This window comes from Convolutriloba macropyga, chromosome 2 (assembly GCF_964194025.1).
Source record: "Convolutriloba macropyga chromosome 2, txConMacr16.3, whole genome shotgun sequence".
NCBI classification, from domain to species: domain Eukaryota; kingdom Metazoa; phylum Xenacoelomorpha; order Acoela; family Convolutidae; genus Convolutriloba; species Convolutriloba macropyga.
The window spans coordinates 73,918,114-73,945,696 of record NC_134469.1 but is presented as its reverse complement, the minus strand read 5'-3'; the positions used below and the strand labels follow the sequence as shown (position 1 = coordinate 73,945,696).

Below are 27,583 nucleotides of genomic sequence, written 5' to 3'. Positions count from 1 at the left end.
GAAAATATGAGTTTTTCAACTGACTGGAATCACAGGAGACCAATAGATTTTGTATTTTATTTCAGAGGTCGGTGTTAATTTTCCGACGGCTGCCTAACTCTCTGTATTTTGAATACGCTCAAATTAATTTGGAATTTAACCAAGCGTCGTGCTGACCCCCATCCAAGATATCTTATTTTTTTGTACTGATCGCAGTTTTCTTGTATTTGAAATCTGTAGAGCTTGTCTGCTGTATCTGACAGAAAAAGAACTGTGCCTGGAGCTTTGTGAAGAGGCTCTTTAACACTTAAATTTTGCAATTCTTCAGTCAAACCCGTATGCGTGTCTTTGCTGGACTCAGGATTTTGTTGTTCGCTTTGTGTGCCTACATTCTCTAATTGCGTTGCACCTCTCCTGTTGAAAACTGTATTTCTTAAGTTATATTTCATTTTCTTCAGTAAAAAATCTCAGGTTGGGCGAAGTAATTTTGGAAAACTATCCCAACGAACAGAGGCTGTATTGAAACGATCTAACCGTTTTCGACTGACATTATTCTCGGAGTCTTTATAGCTCATAAAACATCCACCAGTATGTAGAATAAACTACCAGTATAAACATCCACCATTAAGTTATATGGGTCCTAATTGTTTTTATTTCTATCAGTTAATTGATGATCCAATTTAATTCAATCTCCGTACCAATAAAGAAATACTTATCACTCTACGGCCTGATTTAGATTGAGTCGCCCCAATTTTCCAACGTTAGTCGGTTTGAATTAATTGCGAATTAAGTCGAAAATGAATTAATTGCTCTCAAACGAAGTTTGTAGTAACTGCATGTCGTCTTCTGAATTTGAAAAGGCCAGCAGTGAGGGGATTTTCGTCCAGAAGATCGATGTCAAACTGAATGTAAAAAAAGTGATGAAGCAAGCGCCACTTGGAATCTACTGCAATTTTCGCGCTTTTGTCTTTATTCACCGTGATAACTAGAGGACTAAGAATTCATCCTAACGATTATCTTTTTTATCATTAATTTTTAATTTCTCTTTGTACTTTTTGGAGCAGATGAAGAGCCACCATTCGAATTCTTTCAAGTGTTTGAAGTTCTCGTTCAGAATAGATTTTTACCAACCAAGTCTCGTGCACATACGTTGTCATTGAAAACCCTATTTGATAATTTTTTTGTGATGTGAGATGTAGTATATTCCTATCCAAATTTTCCTATCCGAGTTAATCAATTGAAGAGCATCGATACAAATGTTTGTCACACAAATGAATTGAGGAACACTCTCCAGCAATTACCAACTTTGAAACAATACAACTGCGTGTATTTCAAAGCAACTTTAAATTCTTTCGTGATTCACTCGGTTTTTCTTAATATCCGAGTTCATCGCAGTACTCCAACTAGTCTTGCAACTTTGCAAATTTTATTAATTTTAGTCCCACTAAATCAACGGCCCTCGGACTCAGTAATTTTTCTCTCCCAACATTAGCTCGATCACATATTTTTTTCCTTTTCGGTTAACGTTCTCTCATCTTAATTAAAGTTACTTTAAACACTTTATTAAACAAGATAAATTATTTTATTTAGTGTACACATCCAGAGTAGTAATAGCATTAGTTAAACAGACATATCAACGTCAAAATCCGCGATTCTTGTTGCTCTGTTTGCGCACGTCAGTTCTGCGCCAAACCGTTTTGATCACTATTGCTCTTCAACGGCCATTGTTTTCCATGTATGATTATTTTACTAATTCTTGCCGTTATAGCTAAAATAATAGATTGGGGTGCTGTTGCCGTCATTCCAATCAATTTCCTATACAAATAACACTCTAAATTTGAAATATTGACCACAATAAGTCAATTAGGGGTAAATCGTGCAAGATGGGGGGAGCAGTTGATAAAAGAGTTTTTGTCGCGGAAAGCCGATCCACAGGTGAACCTGCTCACAGTTTTCCATGACCTCACTCCCAATAGTACATGAGCAGTAACCGCGCGCATATCTCGTGAGTGTCACGCGTTGGTAGAACTATCAAAGGGATAATCTCCTGATCTAGGTGTCAAAAGCACTTGGGTTAAAAAATATTAAGAAACTAGGGTGGGAACCAGTTGCATGCGACAAATCAATCTTTTGACATTCTGAGTTATGAGTCGTTCGCATTTTGAAAACTAGCACACGTAGCACTGATCGTCTTGTTGGTAATTTCAAAAAATGATCTGGTTAGCAGTTTTTTTTAGTAATACAAACATTTCCGCAACTAAGCTTCCCACTTCAGCTTTTTGTCCTTACTACAAACTCGTGCATATATTCTTACTTTTATTCGTTTATGATCCTGGTTTTGGTGAATAAACGTACTACCTCAGTTCAAGTGTCACACACAAGGGAATAGTTCAATGGAGATCTTCCTCAATTTTCGATTAGTGGAGGGAGTGGAGCATTGATTGACAATATAGTGCTTCAACATGAAACAACAGTCAAGCTGGTCAATTATATTACAATACACAAACGTATAATCTGCAAGTTCAATTCATGTTCCTTCCCCTATCTCGCTCGCACGTTTCCTCTTGGGCTACAATTAGTCGAATGATCACCAACATTTGGGGGTCATTTGTTTCCAATTGCGCAAAAACAATCCCTTTATTGCTGCCATTCATTGACTGCCTTTTGTTTATCAAGTTTGCCAATTTCATCTTTGTCTTTTTCTTTTTCCGATTTATAGAGTTGAGTCCACGGAGACTTCGCCGAGGACATCGGTGGCTCAGATAGTGACGGAGGGATGCTCCATCAATCTCAGGAGAACCCGATTCTCTTTAATTTCTTTCAGAAAGAGATTTAGTTTTTTGTTTTGACCTCATCGTTTTCTTTGTTCTTGCGATAGTTTTTAGCTGTGTTTTAATATTACTTGTTTTTGGAAAAGCTGTTAATAGTTTATCTGGCCATCCTAATACCAAAGCCTAACTTCTCTCAAATTGCGTGTCAGTTGTGCACTTTGTCTTTTTTTATTTTAGCTATGTTCTGCAAACATATGCCATAAGAATTCGGTCGCTTACTTGTTTGCTTTCAACAAAGTAGTTAACACTGTTCAACTTAGCTGCATTCTATTTAATCTAAATAGATTGGCTTAAGTACGCGCTTTCTAAAGAGCTGTACTGGTTTTAATCCTGCTCCATTTCATGCTCGCTACCCTATATTAGTCCTGTGGTCGTTTCTCGCTTTTTGCTCAGATTTTTTGTCTGACCCTTTTGACTTTTTATCCCCAAAAACAAGATGAACATGCAAAGCCCGGAGGGCATTAGGTTGTGGAGCAGCTCTGTTAATGCCTTACGACTTAAGTCTTAATGTATGCGTATCAGCTGAACTGTTTTGAGAAGACAATTTCTTGGTGAAAAGTGGTATTTAAGATCAAGATTTACCCCATCGTTCAACCGCAACCCCCGCCCGCTCAATTGCTCCAGCTCCGCCAACTTAGCCTTTTTACAACACTCCGCTTCCGCCTCTCGTCCAACCATACACCCATCCTTCTAAACCTCCCGCACGCCGCTCATCCCCATCGGCCTAAGCTATTATCCATTAGCCCCAACTGGCTGACATAAGCCAACGGCTCGCTGGTCGTTTGAGAAAAATTTGCACAATATTAGTCAGTTGTGTTAATTTTCTGCGATGTGGTACATGGCAAAAAGTTTTGGGTTTGGTGATCTTCTTGAAGCTCTCACATACTGCGAATTCAACGTTTAGGTTGTTTTTGCGCCCTTCTGTTATGCTTTTTAGCAGACGAAGTGTTTCCAGACACAAGTACTGCTGGTCATTTCGAGGTATGAAATATAATTGTTTTTGTAAAATCGCCTGTGCCTATACGTTGGATTTTTAGTGCGAAATCCTAATGTGAAAATATAAGTGGAGTTTGATACGTAAATTCGGGATTGCTTGCCTAATTTTTGCGATGCGAATGACGCTTATTCTATTATGTCAAAAAATGAGGCAGTAGGACATTTGACATTCGAAATTCCAACTAGCTTTAAGGTGCAGAAATCATATTTCTTCCGTAGCATCAACAGATCTTGATGCGTACGTTTCCAATCTTTTGGTTTTCGCTCTAACGCGGCACCTAAGCCCGATCGTGATACATCGCAATTCACTCTAACATTAAATATTATGTTAATGCCAATTTTCAGCTGTTTTATTTAATTCAAGTGACTTTCATGAATGTCAGTCCATATGAATTTGGTTCCTTTCCTTAACAGCGGGCGAAATGCTTGACATAGTCTGGCTATGTTCGGGATTAATTTGCTAATATAATGCACAGATCGTAAAAGTGATCTTAGCTTTTTAAAAAATTTTTGTGGAGTTTGTATAGATAATGTTGATGATTTTCACGAGACATATCCGAGTCTGAAAAATTTTGTTCCCTAGCCATTCTATTTTTTTCGCGAAATGGAACTGATCTACAGATTGTCTGCATCCAAACTTTCACCATTCGTTTACATCAGATGGTATTATTTTAAAGCAGTACTTAATATCACTATGTCGTCCAAAAAAAACAATGTTTTTGTAAACCTATAAGAGAATAATCTATGGCTTTTGGGATTCAGCTGGCATCGGTTAGACCGTAGAATCGAGTTTTAAAACGATAAAAACAAGTTGATTCTCCGCAAATTTTCAAAATAATTAGATGTTTCAGGGTGGATTTTAAGTAAGCTGTGGGATAATTTTAAGTAAATTGTCGAATAATAATCAGTTTGGACAGTCTGTGTTTTCTGTCAAGTTACGTGATGTCGAATCTATGAGCTTTTTATTGTTTGGCATGAATAGCACTGTTGAGTACTTTGAAATTTAAATGTAGTTTTGCTGAATGGTCCTCTTTGGTGGTTATGACGATTGAAGGAAGTTTTTATCTGAACAGCTCGATAATTTTTCGAGATGGTCTTCCTTTTGTAGACGATCATTTTCCTCATTAACTTTTGTTTGAAAGTTTTTGCGACTCCTTTTCTAATTTTTAGCAGTGTATTTATGAAATTTTGATTTTTCGATGCGAGACTTTGAAATGAGCGTGAAATGAGCTCTGGGAATGTGGCAGCGATTGATTTATTGCACCTCGATTTTGAGCACAAGTATTATTAAGAGTTACCCCATTGTGGTTGTTGAACCACCGCAAGTTCGAGGTCTTTAAACAAGTCTCTCCCAATTTTGTGTGGTGCCCATCCTGAACCTCTATCATCAATGCGTCTTGTTTCTTCCAATTGATGTACTCTATTGATGTTTGAAGTTTGCAAATTACTTTGATTGGCTCATTTGAGGTATTCAGGCCCCTTCGTCAGTAGTTTTTATCTCCGGTAGTTTTTGCTGATTCTTTAAGGACTCCGTTGCCCAAGCTTTTGATTAGAATGCTGCACACACTTCCCGGAGCTATCTTTGAGTTGCATTCTGTATTTCTAATTCGACTTCTGACGTTGATTGGCTCTACTTTTGTAGCGATTTCGCTTGTTATTGTGTAAACTTCATTATCTTGAGCTGGTTAAAACCATGCAATTCATTGTATTTATGAATTGCATGGACACTGTCATGTACTTCATCGTTAGTCTCATCAATTGGTCTTACATTTGTTTGTAATGAAAATATCTCTGATTGTTGTCTTCATCGCCCATCTGACTGTTCTTTTCACGTTCCAGAGAAACTTTCGACTGATTCTCCCTTTGTTCTTTCTTTGCGAATAAGACATATAAGTCGTACGTTTTTTGCGGCTTTTTGAAGCAGTTCTTTGCTGATAGGTTACCCCATGGTTTGTCCCCGCATAAAAGGTCAATTTCATCAGTTTTTCTGCATCGATTTTGCCAATTCATTTTCATTTGAGTGTTGCGTGATCTCCTCTCCGTTGCCGGTTGTCCAATTGTCCTCATACGTTTCTTCTTATTTCGGTTTCGGTGTGTACGTTACCGATGTTGTTGGTCCGTGAAACGATTCGTCCAATGGGATGTTTTCGTTCGCCAGGAGGGGCTTTTTTCGTTATTTTCCATTTCTCCCAGTTTTGTTTTGAGTTGGTTTCTCCCAGAAAGAGTCGATGCTTAATGGTATCTTTATGGAGCCCGAGTTGGCCATGTTATATCGAGATACCACTTTTCAAGTGTCATCTTATCAATAAGTATGATTTCGCATTTTGTCATTTTAACCCGCAGTTAGTTAATGCGAGGTTTTTCTACACGATTGTTCACAAATTTGACTTTCTTTCATTTATATCTAATTGACACGCAAACAGCTATCGTGGAAATAGCGACAAATCGTAGAATATTTACGCGATCAAAATGTTCGTTTTGAGGCATAGTGTTGTAGCATATCTATTTGGTATGTTTGCTAATTAAGCAACTACGTTTTTATTTTCAGGTATTTCAATCTACTTTTCTGTCTATTAAAGACAAAAGTCTTAATCGCGGCTATTTCCCAGTAATATGCTGGATATGCTATGAATTGAGTAGTTGACTACAAAAACTACATATATTTGTCAAATTTATTTTCTGATAATCAAGTTTTCATTGGCAGCCACATTTAGGCTCTTCTGTTAGACTCCATCATAGTCTTGAGAAAACCTAAAAAAAATGTTCAAGCAATTGGAAATATGCGGGAAATGATGTATTAATAAAATTGAGGTACTGTGAGTCAAGTTCAGTGAACAGTGCTGTTGGCATGTATGTTTTGAAAGTGTGATTATTTCAGGGGTGTTTAAATGATGGCCTTGAATCAGTTGATTTGTCGGTCAGTTTTCAGCCGGCAGCTGATGCCTAAAACCGTTAAGTGTGTGTCATCTTATTCTGCCTTTGCACCATCGGTCTCACATAGCTCTTGCAGTGTCAACAAAAACAAAAGCCAGGCAAAAACACAAATCACCCCTCTTGGATGTATAGAAAAACATGTAAGTTAGCTGCAATTTTCATGTTTTAGAGGCTCTATTGTTTCAGCTCATATAGATTACCACTTCTGGAAAAATTATCCCGGAAAAATTTTTCGAAAGTCTTTGAAGTGGAAATATTAGCATCACGCGTTTTGTGGGAGAATGCAAAATCAAAACTGCATGGTGTGTTAGAAAATATTAAAGTTAATTTTGTCATAAATCAGATTCTGCTACAACAGCTTGACTTTGTGCAGTGCCAAACTAATGTTTCTTATTATCTGTCATTTGCTTATCATCCACATTAAAATCTTTGGAGCGCACTTAAAGCAAGACATGCCGCACGTGAAGAAAAACAAAAAAAATAGTTGAATTAAACTATAATAGATTTTGAGTTGATAAATGAGTTACATCACTCGCTAAATAACATTTTGAACCAATATTGAGGTCACCTGTTTTTAATACTAATGAACTATGGCCGAGTTGAAAAGCAATCTTTTCAAATGGAAATCATTTTTTAATCGACGAAGTTTGAAGCAATTATTGCAAATATTTTGTACTTCACTGGAAAAGATATGGGACCAGTCCATAATAATGCTCGGTCACAATTAGACAAAAAAAAACAAAAACAGTAAAGTTTAAAAAAACTCGCTTGTTTTTAAAAACAATCAGTTTCAAAATAATGAAAACTATTAGAAATCAACTGGAAACATCCCAAATGTTTATGATTACCTATGCTTCTATACAAAGGCATTATTACCTGTCAGTATTCAATTTTATAGCGGCTACAAAAAAACATAAAACAAAAGTTAAATAAAAACTTACCAGGAAACGCTGTCGAAGCCGTAAAGCCATATTTTGCCCCTCCAAATATGTTCGATTGCGCCTTCTTCGAACATTGATAGTGTGTTATGTGACCTCTCATTAATGAGACTAGGTAACAGGAAGGCAAAAAGAGAAAAAGCAAAACTCGGCAATAATTTTGTATTTTCAGAAAAAAAATGGTCCAAAGTCATAAAAGCCATTAGCTACAAAATGAAATAAATAAATAGGTTCGTTTATTCGTCCAAAGAAAGACCCTGAGACCCGTTATTATCCGGAATATGTCTTACGTCTACAAAGAGAACCTCAAATATGTCAAAAATCAATTATTGTGAAAAAACCCCTGTCGAAGCCAGTAAAGTCATAACGAATTCTTTAAAAACCTTAGATTTTGTGACACCAATTCCTTGTGACACCTTCCCTTAACGCCAATAATGTCATATATGGCCTGGAAATGAAGTGACTAGGTAACAAATAGACAATAATATGAACAAAAAGCGAAGTTTGAAAGTTTTTTTTAAACATTTGTTTTCAAAGTCATGAAAGCCATCAGCTATCTACTAAATTCAGTAAAATAAAAATATCGGCTTATCTATTCTTCCATCAAAAGCCAATGAAACCTGTCATTTAACAGGAAATCTCATTCCACTAAAACGACAAAATAAACGACATTTAAATACAATTTAAACTCAAATAAATTCTGCGAGAAAGTGTTGTCGAAGTCGTTAGAACCATATTCTATATATTGATGCGTTCAATTGTGCCTCAGCTTCACCAATAATGTGATATGTGAACTATCACTAATGTGATGTGAGAAAACGAGAAAGCATGAGAAATGGGCAAATGCCTAAAAAAAATTGTGAAATCTTGTAGTATCAAAGCCAGAAAATCATAACTTAAGACGTGAAACCTGTATTAAAGACTAATTTTCAATTCAATAGAAAGAAGAAGCATTCTTTCTTTGCTGACATTAAGCTAAAGGTTGACCAATATAAGAAAAAATAGAGACAAAGTTCTATAAGCCATTGTTTTTAAGCCATTATAAATAGAGGCGAAGTTCTATGAGTCAAAACGACCATAAGCTTTCAAATAAAAAACTAGATCCCTTAGTTTGGAGCAGCTTAGGAAGCCAATTGCACCTATCACTAGTGAGCTTTGATTTGAAATGTTCTGTTCTTTAATTAATATAAAAAAGGTCGAGTTTTTTTAAAAGGACCGACTCATTACAATCCGAATTATTGTTGGATTGTAACAGTCCAAGATTGGTCCACAACTAGCCCTGCTAATGCTGTTCATCCCTTAGGAACACTTAATGTTTAGAATGTTATAGATATAGATAATTTTTAGTTAAAAATTGAAAATAAATGCTGCGTTTTTGATAATTAAGGAGTAAAGATAGCGAAAAACGGCAAAATTTTAGTTACAGAGCACTCTCAACGGAAGTTGAAGTTTTAATAGCCCACTTTGAGGCTACAAAGATTTTTTTGGGGTTTTTGGGTTTGTACTTCCGGCAAGTTTAATCAAAGTGGACTAAAGAGGCTTATTTTGTTCTATTTTTGATGAAAAAGGCTTAATTTTGAAATATTTTGCCAATTAAATCAAAATAGTGAACAATATTTTATGTCTTTAAAAATAAAAGCAACAACACTATTCTTAAAAATTTTAACAAATTTAGCAAAATTGACAAAATTTTAAGCAAAAATTTTGGAAAATGTAAATGAAAATAAATCGGTCTAATCACAAAAATTTAAACGTCGATACTTCGCTCTAGAAAACGAAATTAAAGAAAATCTTTTTAATTCTATATTCTACGCTGGACGGGCTTTTTAATGATACCACCCACAACTTTCTACGATGAATTTATCGATCGGTCAAAATTGACTGAGCAAAAAAACCCGTTTGAGTATATAGTTCCTCCTCCCCCCCCCCCCCCCTCAAGAGGGATCGGAACAAATATTGTTATTTGCGGTAGCAGTGTGGGTGTACTTTTGCCCTGAGACTATAGGTTTAAGTTAAAATGAAACTTAAAAAGATTGTGGTAGCAATAATGTCTTACATTTGTATCTATTTATCTATCCGACAACTAGATTAAACACTTTTATTCCTGCAGATGAAGAGAAGTATCTCTGTGACCCCTGACACTGCTCTGAAGTACATGGAGAAGGATAAGCATAGCCATACCAAAGAGTGGATCTGGGAAAGGGGAACTTCCATCGCCCTTCTCGCCTGTTTTCCTGCTGCCTTCGTCATCCCATTTCCTATTGTAGATTTCACTCTCACCACACTAGGCGTATTCCATGGCCATTTAGGTTAGTACTGCTGTCTACCGGTTGAAAGCTAAGTTCTGACAATAATTTCGCTACACTGAGTTTTGAAAATACTGAATGTGAACACGAGGGACGTTATATTGAGGTATCTTTATTAATAGCCGCCCTCATCTTCTCAACCGGCTATTATAGCGCTCCTATTTTTTTACAATTCAAAGAATTTGAATTGTATTGGGGCGCTGTCTTTTTACGACTCGAAGAGGAGTATTGGAGAAGTCCTTTTAACAATTCAAAGAATTTGAATTGTATTGGGGCGCTGTCTTTTTTACGACTCGAAGAGGAGTATTGGAGAAGTCCTTTTTACAATTCAAAGAATTTGAATTGTATTGGGGCGCTGTCTTTTTTTTTTTTTAAGATCTGTTCACACATTTTCATGATTTTTGAAGTCAAATTGGAGTAGTGATTTTGGTCACGCCGAAACAGGAAATGGAGCGAAAAAGCGAGTGGTTTTGCGGCGTGAATTTTTTTCGCTCTAATTTTAAGTAGAGTGCGAAAATGGTGTTTGAACAAAAATTCGGTTTCTCGGTAGTGGTTTTTTGTTCACATGCGGCAATTTCACTCTGATTTTTACTGTTTTTTCAATTTTTTGGATCGGATTTTTTTTCTAAACGGTTTTCCCAATCCATTCACAGCTCATTCTAGGCCTAGTTTTTTGTTCTAATTAAATTTTCATTTCTCGCTAGTGGTTTTTTTGTTCATTTGCGGCATTTTGACATTGATTTTTTGTTCTTTTTTCTTATTTTTTGATCTGATTTTTTTAAAATGGTTTTCTCAATTCACTCATAGTCCATTCTAGGTCTAGTTTTTCTGTTTAGTCAATGAAAATTCTTCGAATTGTACGTCAGGACTTGTCCTGCTATGTTTTTTTACTTCGTCGAATAAAAAAATGTTTCGCTTTACCTCATTTTGCCGCCTTTTCAACATTTTGCGTGAAATCTTTTTGACTTCTCTAGGCTAGTTTCTCTCTTCTCTCATTCTGCTAAAAGTGATTTTGAACATCAGTTGCTCAGCAAAGCAATTCAAAATGAACAGTCAGTATAAAAAAATTGAAGTCAGAAATAGAAACGGGATAAACCCATAAAGCCCAATTTTAGATGCCCGCTATTTGAACGTCGGTCCTATAAGTATTAGTTACCTCTCTCTAATGCTGATTGTTATTGATAGTAGCCCCTGTAGCCTCTCTCTAAGAAACAGAAGTATGTTCAACTACGAAATGCCATCAAAATAAATCGGACTTAAAAAAAATGTTTTTGTACGAAAATCTTTTTTTCAATATCTTCTGTTATTTCAATCCCAGTCATGCTTATTGGAATCAACGGCGGCTATTTTCCGGCAATCTGCCGGGTATGTTTTAAATTATTGTTGGTAATTTAGCGTTTGAACGTTGTTTATGTTTTGGTTCTGGTGACCTTTTGATTTCAGTGATATCAATTTATTTTTAATAGAGAAAATTAGCTATAGAGAAAATTAGCAATTTTTTAAGTATTTTTTGTCGTTTTTCTGCTTTTCCGAACAATTTTTATGTTCATTTTTTGTGAGTTTTCTTAAATGTATTGCTTCTGATAGAAAAAAGTAAATCAATTCTGTAGTTCTGTTTTTTTTTAAATCATTTTGAGTTTATTCCAGTCCCCTTGGGTTTTGTGTGTGTGATAAGTGGATCAGTAGAAAGAGTAAGTTCTGGTGTGCTTCAGAACAATTATCGAGAACTTGCAACTTATGAGAATATAAAATGTCAAACGAATTTTGTATTTGTTTCTCTGATTATTTTCTCCTATCTCGGGATGTATTGTTTATTATGTTTTTTATTATATAGTAATCATTGTTCAAGAATAAACTAACTATATCATAAATTATGTTTAAAAAAACAGGGTTTGATGTTGCAACTTATGAAAATTTTTGGGAAACACGTGAAAATATCGATGTTATCACACTAATTTTCCCTTCTATTTTTCAATGATGTATACAGTAAATATTTTTTAATTACTTTAGGTAGTGATTGGCTAGCGGGTTCCGGATTCTTCCGGCTACCTCTCTTTTTAAGATATCACACATTCTCCGATCTCTGAGCTTTGCAAAGGCGTACCCGTTTGGGCATCATATTTCATTAGAGGACCTAAACTGGTTAAAGTAGTCTTTTCACTGCTCAGTGTGCTGAAGCTGCCGGAGAGGTAGAAATGTGAAAAGGTCATTTCTCGAATTTTATGAGCCCTTATTGTACTGGGGTTTTTGATAAAGGTCAGTCATTTTTATGGGCAAGTTTCCACCAGAAACGTATTATTATAGTAAATTTCAGATCTATATCTTCTGTTTTTGTCAACTGTTACAGCATAATTTTCAGTAATTTTGTTAATATTAGATTTTTAATTTTATAATTAACTTTTATTTTTGTTGCTTTTTCAAGTTTTTTTCTTCAATTTTTAGGTTAAGTGAAATTGTTTTATGTGTTGAGACAAGCTTGAGATAGTCTTGTTTTGGTGACAGTGACTTCAAGTGTCTTATTAATAGCCGCCCTCATCTTCTCAGCCGGCTATTATAGCGCTCCTAATTTTTTTTACTTCGTCGAACTTTTTTTCGCTTTGGCCTTTTTGCCGCTTTTTCGACATTTTGCGTGAAATCTTTTTGACTTCTCTAGGCTAGTTTCACTCTTCTGTCATTCTTCTCAAAGTCCTTTTAAACAGCACCTGCTCAGCAAAGCAATTCAAAATGAAGAGAGTCAATGCAAAAAAAATCAAACTCAGAAATAGAAACGGGATAAATCCATAAAGCCCGTTTTTAGATGCCCGGTACTTGAACTTTGTTCTCATAGGTTTTAGTTACTATCTATAATGCTTATTGGTATTGATGCTAGACCCTGTAGCCTCTCACTGAGAGACAGGAGTATGCTCAATTACGAAATGACATCAAAATAAATCGCACTTAAAAATGTTTTTATACAAAAATCAGTTTTGTTGATATTTTCTTTTCTTTCAATCCCAATACAGTTATGGGAATCAACGGCGGCTATTTTCCGGCAATCTGCCGGGTTTGTTTGTTAATTGCTCTTGAACGAAGTTCATAGCAATTATTGTAAACTTGTGTGTCTTTTTTTATGCAAATTTTTCGCTTGACGGTTTTGACTTCTCCAGTACTTCTACGCCCTTGACCTTTTGCGTTTCGCGTGATCTAAAACTCTCTCTCAATCACTATTTCAAGCAGCTGATTTCATTTGGCGGCAATTTAATACTAAGAGTCAAGCTGGTGCCATTTTTCACTTTAAAATTTGATAATTTTAATAGTGGTATATTTGATATTTGAAGCCCACTATTGAGCTTCTTAGTCCCATCTAGACTCCCCTCCCCCCCCCCCCCCGACTGAAGCAGGCTGCAATTGATTAGAGCTCCCACTAGTCGTTCGAGAGCAATTCTTCCGACGTTTAGTAGGTTATGTTTCAGTACTTTCATGTCAAGAGTATCATCAATTTTCGAGCTCATTTTGATTGGATTTTTTTAGCTAACTTGCTGGCGAGGTCTTATTCGTTCACGACTTGTGTTATGTTTTTTTAAATTCGTTTTACCTTCAGATAACGTTGGTTGTTTTTTCAAGTCTCGAATTTCCTGTTTGACTCATTCGAATTTACCTCATTCACAGTTTCAACTGAATGGACTTTCTGATGTTAATCAGGATGATTGGGATACTCCAATAATTGAATCAGGGAGCATTAATTTATCAACTTTCATTAGAGCGATTGCTAGCTGGAGTATGTATTAAGATTAAAAGCTTTTATTTTAGAATCCGTCTTCAGTATGTATAGTTTTAGAATCTAATTCGAACACGTATTGAAACTTAAAAAATCAGTCACTTTAAATCTCCGCTTTCGCTGTTTTAGTCCAGATATGCATCACTGGGCTATTCTCCGGCAATTTGCCTTTGAAAAATTTTTGAATGATAACCGCGAAGAGATATCTATGCTGTTATTGATACCATACTGTAAGAATGAGAGGATTCATGCTATGTAAAGACGATCTGATCGTCAGAGGAAAGATTTGAGGGAACACTGCCTCAAATAGTTAAGAGCTCTGACAATTTTGATATTCCAGTGAGCGTCCCATTTAAATGAACTTGAGACACCTCAACTTCGAAATTCATAATAAAAATGCGCCAATTCACAATTTTATTGCAAAATTTTTCCAAGTTTTTGAGTAATTATAAAAATGCTACTTATTGATTATAAATTTAAATATAATATTTTACAACCACAATTTCAATAATTTTTTCCCAAAAATTTGAATGACTGTAAAAAATACTACTTATTGACTATAAACTTAAATAAAAAAATTTTATAACCACAATTTCATAATTTTTTTCCCAAATATTTGAGCATTTATAGAAATTAGCACTTATTGACTATAAATTTAAACATAAAAATTGGCATAACTGATGAAAATCAATAAGATACCAGTCTTAACTCTCTACGATGAATATATCGATCGGCGAAATTTGTCTGAACAAAAAAACCCATTTGAGTATATAGTTCCTCCCCCCTCAAGAGGGGTCGGAACAAAAATGATTTGCGAAGGATTCTTTTCAGAAGACGCAGTGTCAGTATTACGGCTCTCCGATTGTCGTTGCTCAAATGGAAGGTTGTACTGCTGAATGTTTTCAGCTATTTTTGGTCGATAGAGTTGTAAACATTCGATGAGTCCGGATAACCACGCAGCTTTCCATATTCCACTGTCTTCTGCGAAGCTGATCTGTTCCCGTGAAAACACAATCATCACTGCTGCCCGAGAACTTTTTTCCTCGCATAGTTTATAGTTTGCAGAACACTTGGCCGAATTAAAAGCATTCTTCAAGTGTATTTACACATATTTCAGGGGGTTTTTCTTATCAATATCTCTGTGTTTTTCGGGAATATTTCTTGCGTTCAGAAATACCTTCTAGTGGTACGCCTTATTGTTTTGATTGGATATATTTGATAGCTTCATGAACAGTGCATTTCGCAAAAGTGACGTAAACTTTTTCCTGTTGCTATGAGGCAGACATAAACTTTTCTAGCTCTGTGAGCTATGCACAAGAGAGAACTGTGCTGTCTGCATCAGATTGGTTATGCTTACAGTAGCTACTTTGACTTTTCTAGAGCTGTACAACTGACGACCTGCAAAGGATGTTCAGGGTAAACCTTAGTAGCTCCAGCTCCTGTCAATTTGACAGGGGAATTGACATGCCATAGCAAGAGTCATCATTTTTATAAGCCTCACAGCGATAGCTGGGGCTATTATTGGCCTTCTCTTGGTTTTTTTTTACAATTCAAAGAATTTGAATTGTATTGGGGCGCTGTCTTTTTTTACGATTCGAAGAGGAGTATTGGAGAAGTCCTTTTTTTTAATCAATTTTATTGGAGTGATTTTTGAAGCGGAAATGAAACGCGTGAAAAAATTTGGAGTGATTTTGGCGCTGAACAAAAGTTAAAAGCGGAGCGAAAAGAAAGTGGTTTTTGTTCATACCGCTGTTTTTGAGAGAGCGAGAAATTGAGGTGTGAAAAAATTTTCTCTAAGCGAGCGAAATTTTTTGTTCACGTGCGGCATTTTAAAGCAGTTTTTTTCATTTATTTTGGTTAAGAGGTTTGGTTATGATTTTGTTTTAATTTTAGGCTGGTTTTGGTAGTGGTTTGAAGGTTTCTGGAAATTAATATGAATTTTATGATGATTCGGAGGTTTTTGCTGATTTTCGGGCTAATTTTTGCTTTTTTTGACGATTATTTTGTTTTACTGGCTCAAATGGATATTGAAGAAACCCCTTCTACTTGAGCAATTTTATGATAACAATTGGTTACAGTTTTGTGGGTAAGAATCATGTTTTGTTGAGAAATATGGCAAAAAAATGGCGAAACTTGGAACTATTTTTCTTAATTTTTTGCAGGTTTTCGTTTTTTTTTCTGTTTTTAGCTAAGTTTCTTTACCTATTATGACTTGCCTATTGTTTTTTGCGAACATCTGGATACCCTATTGGCTGAATGGAATTTTTCTTTGGATTTATACTTTTTTGAAATATTAAAATTTTAGTAACTTTTTTCAGTGAAAGTTGTTTTTAAGAGCTTTTTTTTCATAATTTAGCCTAAATTGTTTTTTTTCAAAATTCACATAAGTGGTTTTTTAAGTTCTAGTCGTTTTGATGAAGTTATTTTGGCAGAGATATTTTTTTCGGGATCTCAATTTATAACAAAATTTGATCAGATTTTTTTATCATATTTTAACAGATTTGATTTTATTGTTTACTTTTTTGTTTCATGACTTTGTTTCAAGGTAATCAAAATTAGTGAAGGCACGTTTTGTTTAATGAGTAGTTGGATGGCGTTTAAATGGGTTTTCACTTCGAGTCGTTTCTGGAATTCTTCCGGCTATGTTTTTTTTAAAGATCTGTTCAGAATTTGCAGAATTTTTTGACAACACTCGAGAAAAACGCACCAACAGAGATGATTCTAGTTAACTTGCAGGAAATTCTACCTAGAATTGCAGGTAATGTAATGTGTTTGCAGGTAGATTCTATGTGAGTTGCGTTAAGTAACAATTAACATGCAAAATCTAGGTAAATTTACCTGCAATTTATAATCAATTTACCTGCAATCATATAAATTCTGAATTAGTTTGACAATTTTTCAGTTGTTAGGCATTCAGTTGTTTGGTTCGTTTCACAGCTCATTCTAGGCCTAATTTTTTTTGTTTGAATTAAATTTTTATTTCTCGCTAGTGGTTTTTTTGTTCACATGCGGCATTTGACATTGATTTTCTGTTTTTTTCTTATTTTTTATCTGATTTTTTAAAAAATGGTTTTCTCAATTCACTCATAGTCCATTCTAGTCTAGTTCACTCAAGTCTAGTTTTTCGGTTTAGTCAATGAAAATTCTTTGAATTGTACGTCAGGACTTGTCCTGCTATGTTTTTTTTTTAATCAATTTTATTGGAGTGAATTTTGAAGCGGGAAATGAAACGCGTGAAAAAATTTGGAGTGATTTTGGGTGCTGAACAAAAGTGAAGAGCGGAGCGAAAAGAAAGTGGTTTTTTGTTCATACCGCTGGTTTTGAGAGAGCGAGAAAGTGATGTGTGAAAAAATTTTCTCTGAGCGAGCGAAATTTTTTTTTTCACGTGCGGCTTTTAAAAGCAGAATTTTTGCAATTTTTCTTTTTTATGAGGTTTGATTATGATATTGTATTGGATTTGGGCTCGTTCTGATAGGAATTGAAGGTTTCAAGTAGTTAATTTGAGTTTTATGCAAATTTGGAGGTTTTTGATCAGTTTTGGTGATTTTTCGACGAAATTTAATGTATTTTGGCCTTTTATTTTGTTTTAATGCTTTAAGTGCAATTTTCATAGAATCTCGTTACTCAAGGAATATCAGTGATACAAATTGATTACAATTTTGTTGGTATAAAACATTTTTTCTGAGGAAAAATGACAGAAAAATTGAGAATTTTTTAACCAGTTTTTTAAATTTTTTGCTTCTTTTCGTTTTTTTTTCAATCGTAGACAATTTTATTAACTTGTTATGATTTGCCCATTATTTCTCGAGCAGTTCATTGCTCTATTTGCTCAAAGTAACTTCATTTGGCTTTATTTTTTCTTGTAAAATTTAAAAAACACCTTACTTTTTCTCGTTTTTTTTTGTTTAATTTGGTTTTAAATGTCGTTTCTATTCTTCCTCAACCTTTGAGAGCATTTGGGGAGTTTTCTAGTGGAATTCAGCTGTGTTAGCTCTTTTGGATGTCTCTCATTTTGATTAATATTAGTTTCGAGCTGTTTTTGTTAAAGAAAATCGAGTAAATCAGAGCAAAATTTGGCCACTTTTTGTCATTTCTAAGTTTTTTGCCTATTTCTTCCAATTTGATGTTTTTTGCTGGCAACTTTTTCCCAATAAGGAGCATTTTTGTAGGTGTTCATACTATGAATTTTCACTTGAAGGCTTAGCAGGGCAGTTTTCATTTAAACAAATTATACAAAACTCTAATTCGTCAAAGAGTTTTTCTTAGTCTTTTTTAGTTTGTTGTTTAACGTTTCTCTGCAAGTACTAGGTGGGCGATTGATCTAGCCAAATATATAAATAATTGATTTCTATGAGTTATGGATGGGAAGCTGCATGTTATCTTTTGGTAGAGAATTTTCTTTGGATTTTTAGAGAATAATTTTTTTTTGATTTTGTCCTTTGTGAAGTTTCCAGTTCTCCAGTCTTTTCTTTGTGAATTGGTTACACTGTTTGTCGATTGCTAATATGCTGGTGATGCATCTGATTAGTGAGAGTAGTCAGATTTCTACTTCGAGTCGTTTCCGGAATTCTTCCGGCTATGTTTTTTTTTTAAGATCTGTTCACACATTTTCATGATTTTTGAAGTGAAATTGGAGTAGTGATTTTGGTCACGCCGAAACAGGAAGTGGAGCGAAAAAGCGAGTGGTTTTGCGGCGTGAATTGTTTTCGCTCCAAATTTAAAGTAGAGTGAGAAAACGGTGTTTGAACAAAAATTGGCTTTCTCGCTAGTGGTTTTTTGTTCACATGCGGCAATTTGACTTTGATTTTTACTGTTTTTTTTCCTTTTTTGGATCGGATTTTTTTCTAAATGGTTTTACCAAACCATTCATAGTCTGTTCTAGGTCTAGTTTTCTGTTTAGTCAATGAAAATTATTTGAATTGTACGTCAGGACTTGTCCTGCTATGTTTTTTTAATTAATTATTTGATTTTTGAAGCGGGATATGAAACGCGTGAAAAAATTTGGAGTGATTTTGGCGCTGAACAGAAGTGAAGAGCGGAGCGAAAAGAGAGTGGTTTTTGTTCATACCGCTGTTTTTGAGAGAGCGAGAAATTGATGTGTGAAAAAATTTTCTCAAAGCGAGCGAAATTTTTTTGTTCACGTGCTGCATTTTTTTCATTTATTTTGGTTAAGAGGTTTGGTTATAATTTTGTTTTAATTTTAGGCTGATTTCGGTAGTGGTTTGAAGGTTTCTGGAAATTCATATGAATTTTATGATAATTCGGAGGTTTTTAATGTATTTTGCTGATTTTCGGGCTAATTTTTGCGGTTTTTTTACGATTATTTTGTTTTACTGGCTCAAATGGGTATTGAAGAAACCCCTTCTACTTGAGCAATTTTAAAATAACAATTGGTTACAGTTTTGTGGGTGAGAATCTTTTTTTGTTGAGAAACATGACAAAAAAATGGCGAAAATGGGAACTATTTTTCTTAATTTTTTGCAGTTTTTCGTTTTTTTTTCTGTTTTTAGCTAAGTATCTTTACCTATTATGACTTGCCTATTGTTTTGCGAGCATCTGGACACCCTACTGGCTGAAGGAATTTTTTCTTTGGATTGATATGTTTTTGAAATATTTAAAAATTTAGTAACTTTTTCCAGTTTTTCAGCGAAAGTTGTTTTTAAGAGCTATTTTTTTCATAATTTTAGCCTAAAGTATTTTTTCAAAACTCACATAAGTGGTTTTCGTAAGTAATAGTTGTTTTGGTGAAGTTATTTTGGCAGAGATAGTTTGTTCGGGATCTCAATTTATAACAAAAATTGATCAGATTTTTTATCATATTTTAACAGATTTGATTTTTTTTACTTTTTTGTTTCATGACTTTGTTTCAAGACAATCATAAATTAGTGAAGGCACGTTTTGTTTGATGAGTAGTTGGATGGCGTTCAAATGGATTTTCACTTCGAGTCGTTTCCGGAATTCTTCCGGCTATGTTTTTAATCAATTTTATTGGAGTGATTTTTGAAGCGGGAAATGAAACGTGTGAAAAAATTTGGAGTGATTTTGGCGCTGAACAAAAGTGAAGAGCGGAGCGAAAAGAGAGTGGTTTTTGTTCATACCACTGTTTTTGAGAGAGCGAGAAATTGATGTGTGAAAAAATTTTCTCTAAGCGAGCGAAATTTTTTGTTCACGTGCGGCATTTTAAAGCAGTTTTTTTCATTTATTTTGGTTAAGAGGTTTGGTTATGATTTTGTTTTAATTTTAGGCTGGTTTCGGTAGTGGTTTGATGGTTTCTGGAAATTCATATGAATTTTATGATAATTCGGAGGTTTTTAATGTATTTTGCTGATTTTCGGGCTAATTTTTGCGGTTTTTTGACGATTATTTTGTTTTACTGGCTCAAATGGGTATTGAAGAAACCCCTTCTACTTGAGCAATTTTATGATAACAATTGCTTACAGTTTTGTGGGTGAGAATCATTTTTTGTTGAGAAACATGACAAAAAAATGGCGAAAATGGGAACTATTTTTCTTAATTTTTTGCAGTTTTTCGTTGTTTTTCTGTTTTTAGCTAAGTATCTTTACCTATTATGACTTGCCTATTGTTTTGCGAGCATCTGGACACCCTACTGGCTGAAGGAATTTTTTCTTTGGATTGATATGTTTTTGAAATATTAAAAAATTTAGTAATTTTTTCCAATTTTTCAGCGAAAGTTGTTTTTAAGAGCTATTTTTTTCATAATTTTAGCCTAAAGTATATTTTCAAAATTCACATAAGTGGTTTTTGTAAGTAATAGTTGTTTTGATGAAGTTATTTTGGCAGAGGTAGTTTGTTCGGGATCTCAATTTATAACAAAATTTGATCAGATTTTTTATCATATTTTAACAGATTTGATTTTTTTACTTTTTTGTTTCATGACTTTGTTTCAAGACAATCATAAATTAGTGAAGGCACGTTTTGTTTGATGAGTAGTTGGATGGCGTTCAAATGGATTTTCACTTCGAGTCGTTTCCGGAATTCTTCCGGTTATGTTGTTTTAATCAATTTTATTGGTGTGATTTTTGAAGCGGGAAATGAAACGTGTGAAAAAATTTGGAGTGATTTTGGCGCTGAACAAAAGAGAAGAGTGGAGCGAAAAGAGAGTGGTTTTTGTTCATACCACTGTTTTTGGGAGAGCGAGAAATTGATGTGTGAAAAAATTTTCTCTAAGCGAGCGAAATTTTTGTTCACGTGCGGCATTTTAAAGCTGTTTTTTTCATTTTTTTGGTTAAGAGGTTTGGTTATGATTTTGTTTTAATTTTAGGCTGGTTCCGGTAGTGGTTTGAAGGTTCCTGGCAATTAATATGAATTTTATGATAATTCGCAGGTTTTTAATGTATTTTACTGATTTTCGGGCTAATTTTTGCGTTTTTTTTTACGATTATTTTGTTTTACTGGCTCAAATGGGTATTGAAGAAACCCCTTCTACTTGAGCTATTTTATGGTAACAATTGGTTACAGTTTTGTGGGTAAGAATCATTTTTTGTTGAGAAATATGACAAAAATATGGCGAAAATTGGAACTATTTTTCTTAACTTTTTGCAGTTTTTCGTTTTTTTTCCTGTTTTTAGCTAAGTTTTTTGCCTATTATGACTTGACTATTGTTTTGCGAGCATCTGGATACCCTATTGGTTGAAGAAAATTTTTCTTTGGATTTATATGTTTTTGAAATATTAAAAAAATTAGTAACTTTTTTCAGTTTTTCAGTGAACGTTGTTTTTAAGAGCTTTTTTTTCATAATTTTAGCCTAAAGTATTTTTTCAAAATTCACATTAGTGGTTTTTGTAATTACTAGTTGTTTTGATAAAATGATGTTGGCAGAGATAGTTTTTTCGGGATCTTAATTTATAACAATATTTGATCAGATTTTTAATCATAGTTTAACCAGATTTGATTTCATTGTTTTTACTTCTTTGTTTCATGACTTTGTTTCAAGATAATTATAAATTAGTAAAGGCACGTTTTGTTTGATGAGTAGTTGGATGGCGTTTAAATAGATGTTCACTTCGAGTCGTTTCCGGAATTCTTCCGGCTATGTTTTTAAGATCTGTTCACACATTTTCATGATTTTTGAAGTCAAATTGGAGTAGTGATTTTGGTCACGCCGAAACAGGAAATGGAACGAAAAGGCCAGTGGTTTTGCGGCGTGAAATTTTTTCGCTCTAATTTTAAAGTAGAGTGAGAATACTGTGTTTGAACAAAAATTCGCTCTATCGGTAGTGGTTTTTTGTTCACATGCGGCAATTTCACTTTGATTTTTACTGTTTTTTCGACTTTTTGGATTGAATATTTTTCTAAATGGTTTTTCTAATCCATTCATTGTCAGTTCTAGGTCTAGTTTTCTATTTAGTCAATGAAAACTCTTTGAATTGTACGTCAGGACTTGTCCTGCTATGTTTTTTTTACTTCGTCGAATAAAAAAAGTTTCGCTTTACCTCATTTTGCCGCTTTTTCAACATTTTGCGTGAAATCTTTTTGACTTCTCTGGGCTAGTTTCTCTCTTCTCTCATTCTGCTAAAAGTTATTTTGAACATCAGTTGCTCAGAGAAGCAATTCAAAATGAATTCAATGAATGAGTCAGTATAAAAATTGAGGTCAGAAATAGAAACGGGATAAACCCATAAAGCCCAATTTTAGATGCCCGCTATTTGAACGTCGTTCGTATAAGTATTAGTTACCTCTCTCTAATGCTTATTGCTATTGATAGTAGCCCCTGTAGCCTCTCTCTAAGAAACAGAAGTACGTTATGTTCAACTACGAAATGCCATCAAAATAAATCGGACTTAAAAAGTGTTTTTGTACACAAATCTTTTTTTTCAATATCTTCTATTCTTTCAATCCCAATCCTGCTTACTGGAATCAACGGCGGCTATTTTCCGGCAATCTGCCGGTATGTTTTTCTTTTCAAATCAAAAAATTTCACTGCAAGAGTTTTTCAAGACCTAGTACGCTCATCGAGAGAGTCAAAGAAACGCGATCAACAGATATAACCAAGGGGCATTAATTCGAGGTGCAGTTATTCCTCTGTGACTGGGCACGGCTGGATCACCAAAATTGGTACGGTTGTCCCAGATTGAACAAAAAATCTTTGACACCAATGTGTTTTCAAGATTTGCTGGCGACTTTTTCGATGAGACGTTCGCAGAACTAATAGTAGAAATTAGGAACGCATTTTGAATTATTTTCTGCATTGTGTGTTTACCTTGATATTTCAGTTTGAAATTTTGCCTTTCAGAACCCCCCGAAATTGCGATACTAGATTCATTGTTCCGACCCGCCTTAGTAGAAGAGGAACTGGTTTTCTGTCAATTTTGGCCGATTTGAATAATTTCCTTTATCAAAAACAGCATAACGATGGCTGGGGCTATTATTTGCCTTCTCTTTGTTTTTTTTTCACATTTTCCGTATTTTTGCTCGATTTCGTATATTTTGACAAAAAAGTACGTTAAAATTGTTAACGATAGTGTTAATGCTTTTATCTGTAAAGATATAGGTTTGTTGATGAACTGTTTGAGCCTACTTTTTGTCGAAGATATTGCCCAAAGTTTTCAAAATTCAGCAATTTTCTCTAAAAAAGCCACCAAATATGCTTCTTTAGCTAATTTAATTTGAATTTGGTGGAAGTACCGAGCTAAAAGACTGCTGAAAGAATTTTAGTTGCTTCCGGGAAGGCTAATTTTACTTCTGCTTCATATGAGAGTCTGTAGTTTAATGTTTGCTGTTTTCTTTTGCTAAATTAACTCGGTATTTATCCCAAATGTGTCATTTTTGATATTGACTTTTTTCATCTAGTTCAATAGCATTTGAAAACTACGTGTTTTTGTTGGACTGGCAGCCAAAGCAAACCTAGTTTTGGTCTTATCGTCGGATTTAACAATCCAAAAGTTATTCCGAATAAACGCTGTCTTTTTGGTTTAAAATATTTTGGTTTTTTTTGGGTTTTGGTTTTTTTATTTGATTTCAAATCGAAGCTCAATTTTTGTCATTTTCAATTGTGAGTTTGTTTGTATTTGTTGTTTTCAATTTACGTGAAACTGAGGCTCAGTTAACATATTATTTTTTCGTTGAACATGTGGTTTTTGGGTCAAACGCTGTGTTTTTGTAAAATGGTTTTTTGAAGTTTGTGAGTTATTCTATCTAGTTTTTTTTTAGTTGAAAGCTTACAATCGTTAGATCTTTAGAAAGTATTTGTTTCATATAGCTTAGTCTCAGTAAAAAGGGTCGCATCTTCTTTCTAGTGAATTAATTTTAATCTGCTGTGATGCGCTTCTTGTTTTAGTTAATGGTTTTATGGCTTTGACCATGAGATCTTCATAAAAGTTGTTTTTATAGATAACCATTAGTTTTCACCCATTATTTTTACATTATACCCATTATTTTCACCTTATCACATTAATGAAAGATCCCGTTGGCGTTAGAGGCGCAATGGAACATCTGCAATCTCTTTAGTGATTAGGTCATGCTTTTGACTGCATCGACGCCGTTTTCTTGAAAACATCAATTGAATTTTATAATTTTTGCCTGTCTTTGTTGTAAAGTATGATCTAATTTGTTTAGTTTAGGCTTCATCCGATGCTTTTTTGAAATTGCTTTTAAGCAATTGTTAAACATTTTGATATTGAATATTGGTCGTAGTTTTTTAATTGCTCTCAAACGAAGTTTGTATCAATTATATTAGTCCTGTCGGTCTTTTTCATGCGATTTTTTGCTTGATCAATTTTTCGTCTGACCCATTTGACTTTTCGTCTTTAAAAACGGGATAAACGGTTAGCCTCCAGAGGGCAGGCATTAAGTTCTGTTAGAGCTTTTCAGCTCACTAGTCTCCAATTGTGTGATTCATAGGAACTGTTTTGGAGACGTATACTCGTGATTTGAAGGGCATTTCTTGGAGTTTGAAACCCCTTCACCCCCCCCCCCCCCAATCCTCACCCCTGCACATCGGTCAGGCCGTAAGGACGTGGCCCCATGTGGGCAAAGAGCCCCCATCAATCCCCCGGTGCACCCTCTCCCCTGCTGCGCTCACTTCCCTTCAATTAAGCTAAAGCTAACCTCACTAAAACGTAGCCAGCTACTGTGCGAGCCAACCGCTTGCCGGTCATTTGAGAGCAATTAACCCTACGTTAGTCGGTTATGTTCTTCTTTCTTTTGGCAAACTGCTTAAAACACTGAAATGAAAATCGACTCAAGGGCTTTGGAATGGATTCAGTAATGGAAGTTTATATAATGCGAAATTCTCTAAACGTTTTTGCATGACATTCATCGAACAATTTAAAGTATTACTGGAAGTGGATCTTTCTATTGTTTTTAAAGGTTCTGCGGTCATTCGCTAATTGTAGGGTGAGAATGCAATATGTTTCGCAGCTACTTTTGGCAACCAGTTGACAGAGTTTGATTTTTATGCATATTACCACTAACAGCTGAGATCAAAGAAACAATGTTATTGGGACCTAAATGTTTTTTTTTCATTATTGATGGTTCTCTATTTTCCAGATATAATTATTAAGAGAAGGAAAAACAGATCGATTCTCATAATTAAAAAATAAACTACCGTTAATCCAAAAGTTTAAACCAAGCTAAATTTGGCCACATTTAATCACATTTCAAATTTTGATGAGAAAAAAAACGGATGGATTTAAATATTGTTTCAGGAATGGAGGCAGTATTTACCGATTATGCTCATAGTCATGGGTTGAGGAAATTTTTCAACACACTATTGTACCTAACCTCGTTCTTCATCTGGGGCGCCCTCTCTTACTTCAACTACTCTGACGTTGGCATCTGCGGAGCTGTAAAACTACTGTGGACATCTTGAAAGCGCTAGTTCTCACAAAAACAATTAACATAGTTTTAAAATGGAAATGTGAATTTAATGCCACGTTATATGAGCCTGTTCACTTGCTTTGTTGTTCAAGGTATCGAGAAAAATTGAAACCATTGTAATTAATTTGAGCTCAGTTATATTCTTAGCAACATTGAGTTAAAAAGGTGTTTTAGTTAATTTTGATACAATTTTTCATTGCTCTCATACGAAGTTTGCCGCAGTTATATTAGGCCTGTTGGCCTTTTTTTATTCGATTTTTCGCTTGACCGATTTTTCGTCTGACCCATTTGATTTTTCGTCCTTAAAAACGGCATAAACAGGTAGCGCTAAGCGGGCATAAAGTTTAATTAGAAACCCTTAGCCGCGGTTAGTAGTCCTTCAAGTGCTTAGCGTGGTGAAGCTACTGGGAAGGAGGTAGTTTAAGGTTAAAGGTCAGTTTTAGGAATTTTTGAGCCCAAATTGTTGCAATTTTTCGTGTTTTTGGTCATTTTCCGAATTTTTTGATGGACCAATCTAAAATTGTGACTGGTTTTAAGTTGATAAAGGTCTTTTGCAAGACAAGGACTTTTATGACCATTTTAAGCAAATATGTTTTCGTAATCCAAACAAAAACACGCAATTTTATGCAAATTTTTACTATATTTTTCAAGCGTTTTGAGAAAATTTGTCATTCTTTCCGTTTTTTCAGCCCTAGGTGTCAAGGAACCTCCACTATCGTTTGATAATAGATTAATTCATAGTTTCTAGTGGTAATGGAATGGTTTTCAACATTTTAACGTCACGAATTTTAGCCTCTTCTTACAAAGCTTGCATTTTTTTTTATTTTCTTGACATTTATTGTCATTAAAGTTCCTGACACAGGGGATAAAACTTCTCCTTGAGGGTTTGAAAATAAGTTACTGAAAAAATTTTATAGGCAATGGAATAGCTTTAATTTTTTAATATGACAAATTTTAACGATTTTTTTTAATGAAACTTGCATATTTTCAAATTTTTTGAAAACTTGTCATTTTTTAGATTTCTCCAGCCTCAAGAACCAAGGAACCTGCTCTAGGGTTTAATAATAGGTTACTGTACAGTTTCTAGATGTAATGAAATGTTTTTCAAGATTTTAACATCATGAGTTCTAGCCTCTTTGACAAACCTTGCATTTTTTTGACATTGTCATTATTCAGGGTTTTTTCAAGCCTCAGAGGTCAGAAAACCACCTCCTAATGGGTTTTATAATGAGTCACTTAATTTTTAAAATTGCCATGGTATAATCATTTTTTTATTACAAATATTAACAATTTTTTGTCACAACTTGCAATTTTTTAATTTTTTTTAAATTGTTTGTCGTTTTTTAGGTGTATCAAGCCTCAAGAGCCAAGGAACCTCCTCTAGGATTTGATAATAGGTTTTTGTATAGTTTCTAGATTTAATGGAATGTTATTTCCAAGATTTTAATATCAAGAATTTTAGCATTTTTAAAAAAATTTTGCATTTTTCAAGATTTTTGAAATTGTTCATCATTTTTTTAAGTTTCTCCAGCCTCAAGAGCTAGGAAACCTCCTCTAGTCTTTTATAGTAGGCTACTGCATAGTTTCTTGTGGTAATTGAAAGTTGTTCTTGTTTTTGATATTACGAATCTAAGCAATTTCTTTAAAAAAAATTTACAATTTCAAGTTTTGAATGTTTTTTCAGTTTTTTCAGCACCAGGGGCCCAGGGACCTCCTCCAAAGTTTGATAATAAGCTGCTACAAAATTTCTAGAGGAAATGGAATGGTTATCAATATTTTAATGACTCCATTTTTTGCAATTTTTTATTGCAATTTAATTTAAATTGATTTTTAAGTTAGCAAATTTTAATTGTTTTTTTTTTCAAATTTTCAAAATTTAATATGTTCCAAGTTTATGTATCTTTGTGAGCCAGTGAAATTAGTTGAGGCTTGACACAAGGATACTAGATAGTCTCTTGAGACAATGAAATAGTACTGAATATAGTAATATCACAAATTTTAGCA

At 34.3% G+C, this 27,583-nt stretch overlaps 2 protein-coding genes across 3 annotated transcripts in view; both read left to right on the top strand.

Annotated features, from left to right (window-relative positions):
- The window catches only part of LOC142334693 (pyridoxal-dependent decarboxylase domain-containing protein 1-like), a 454,496-nt gene that overhangs the window by 164,000 nt on the left and 262,913 nt on the right, over positions 1 to 27,583 (top strand). The gene's annotated exons all lie outside the window — the stretch shown is intronic.
- On the top strand, positions 6,664 to 25,703 carry LOC142335451 (succinate dehydrogenase [ubiquinone] cytochrome b small subunit A, mitochondrial-like). The gene is made up of 3 exons (XM_075383949.1): positions 6,664 to 6,880; positions 9,789 to 9,987; positions 25,408 to 25,703. The coding sequence occupies exons 1-3, from the start codon at positions 6,695 to 6,697 to the stop codon at positions 25,569 to 25,571; spliced, it is 549 nt and encodes a 182-aa protein (XP_075240064.1). The 5' UTR covers positions 6,664 to 6,694; the 3' UTR covers positions 25,572 to 25,703.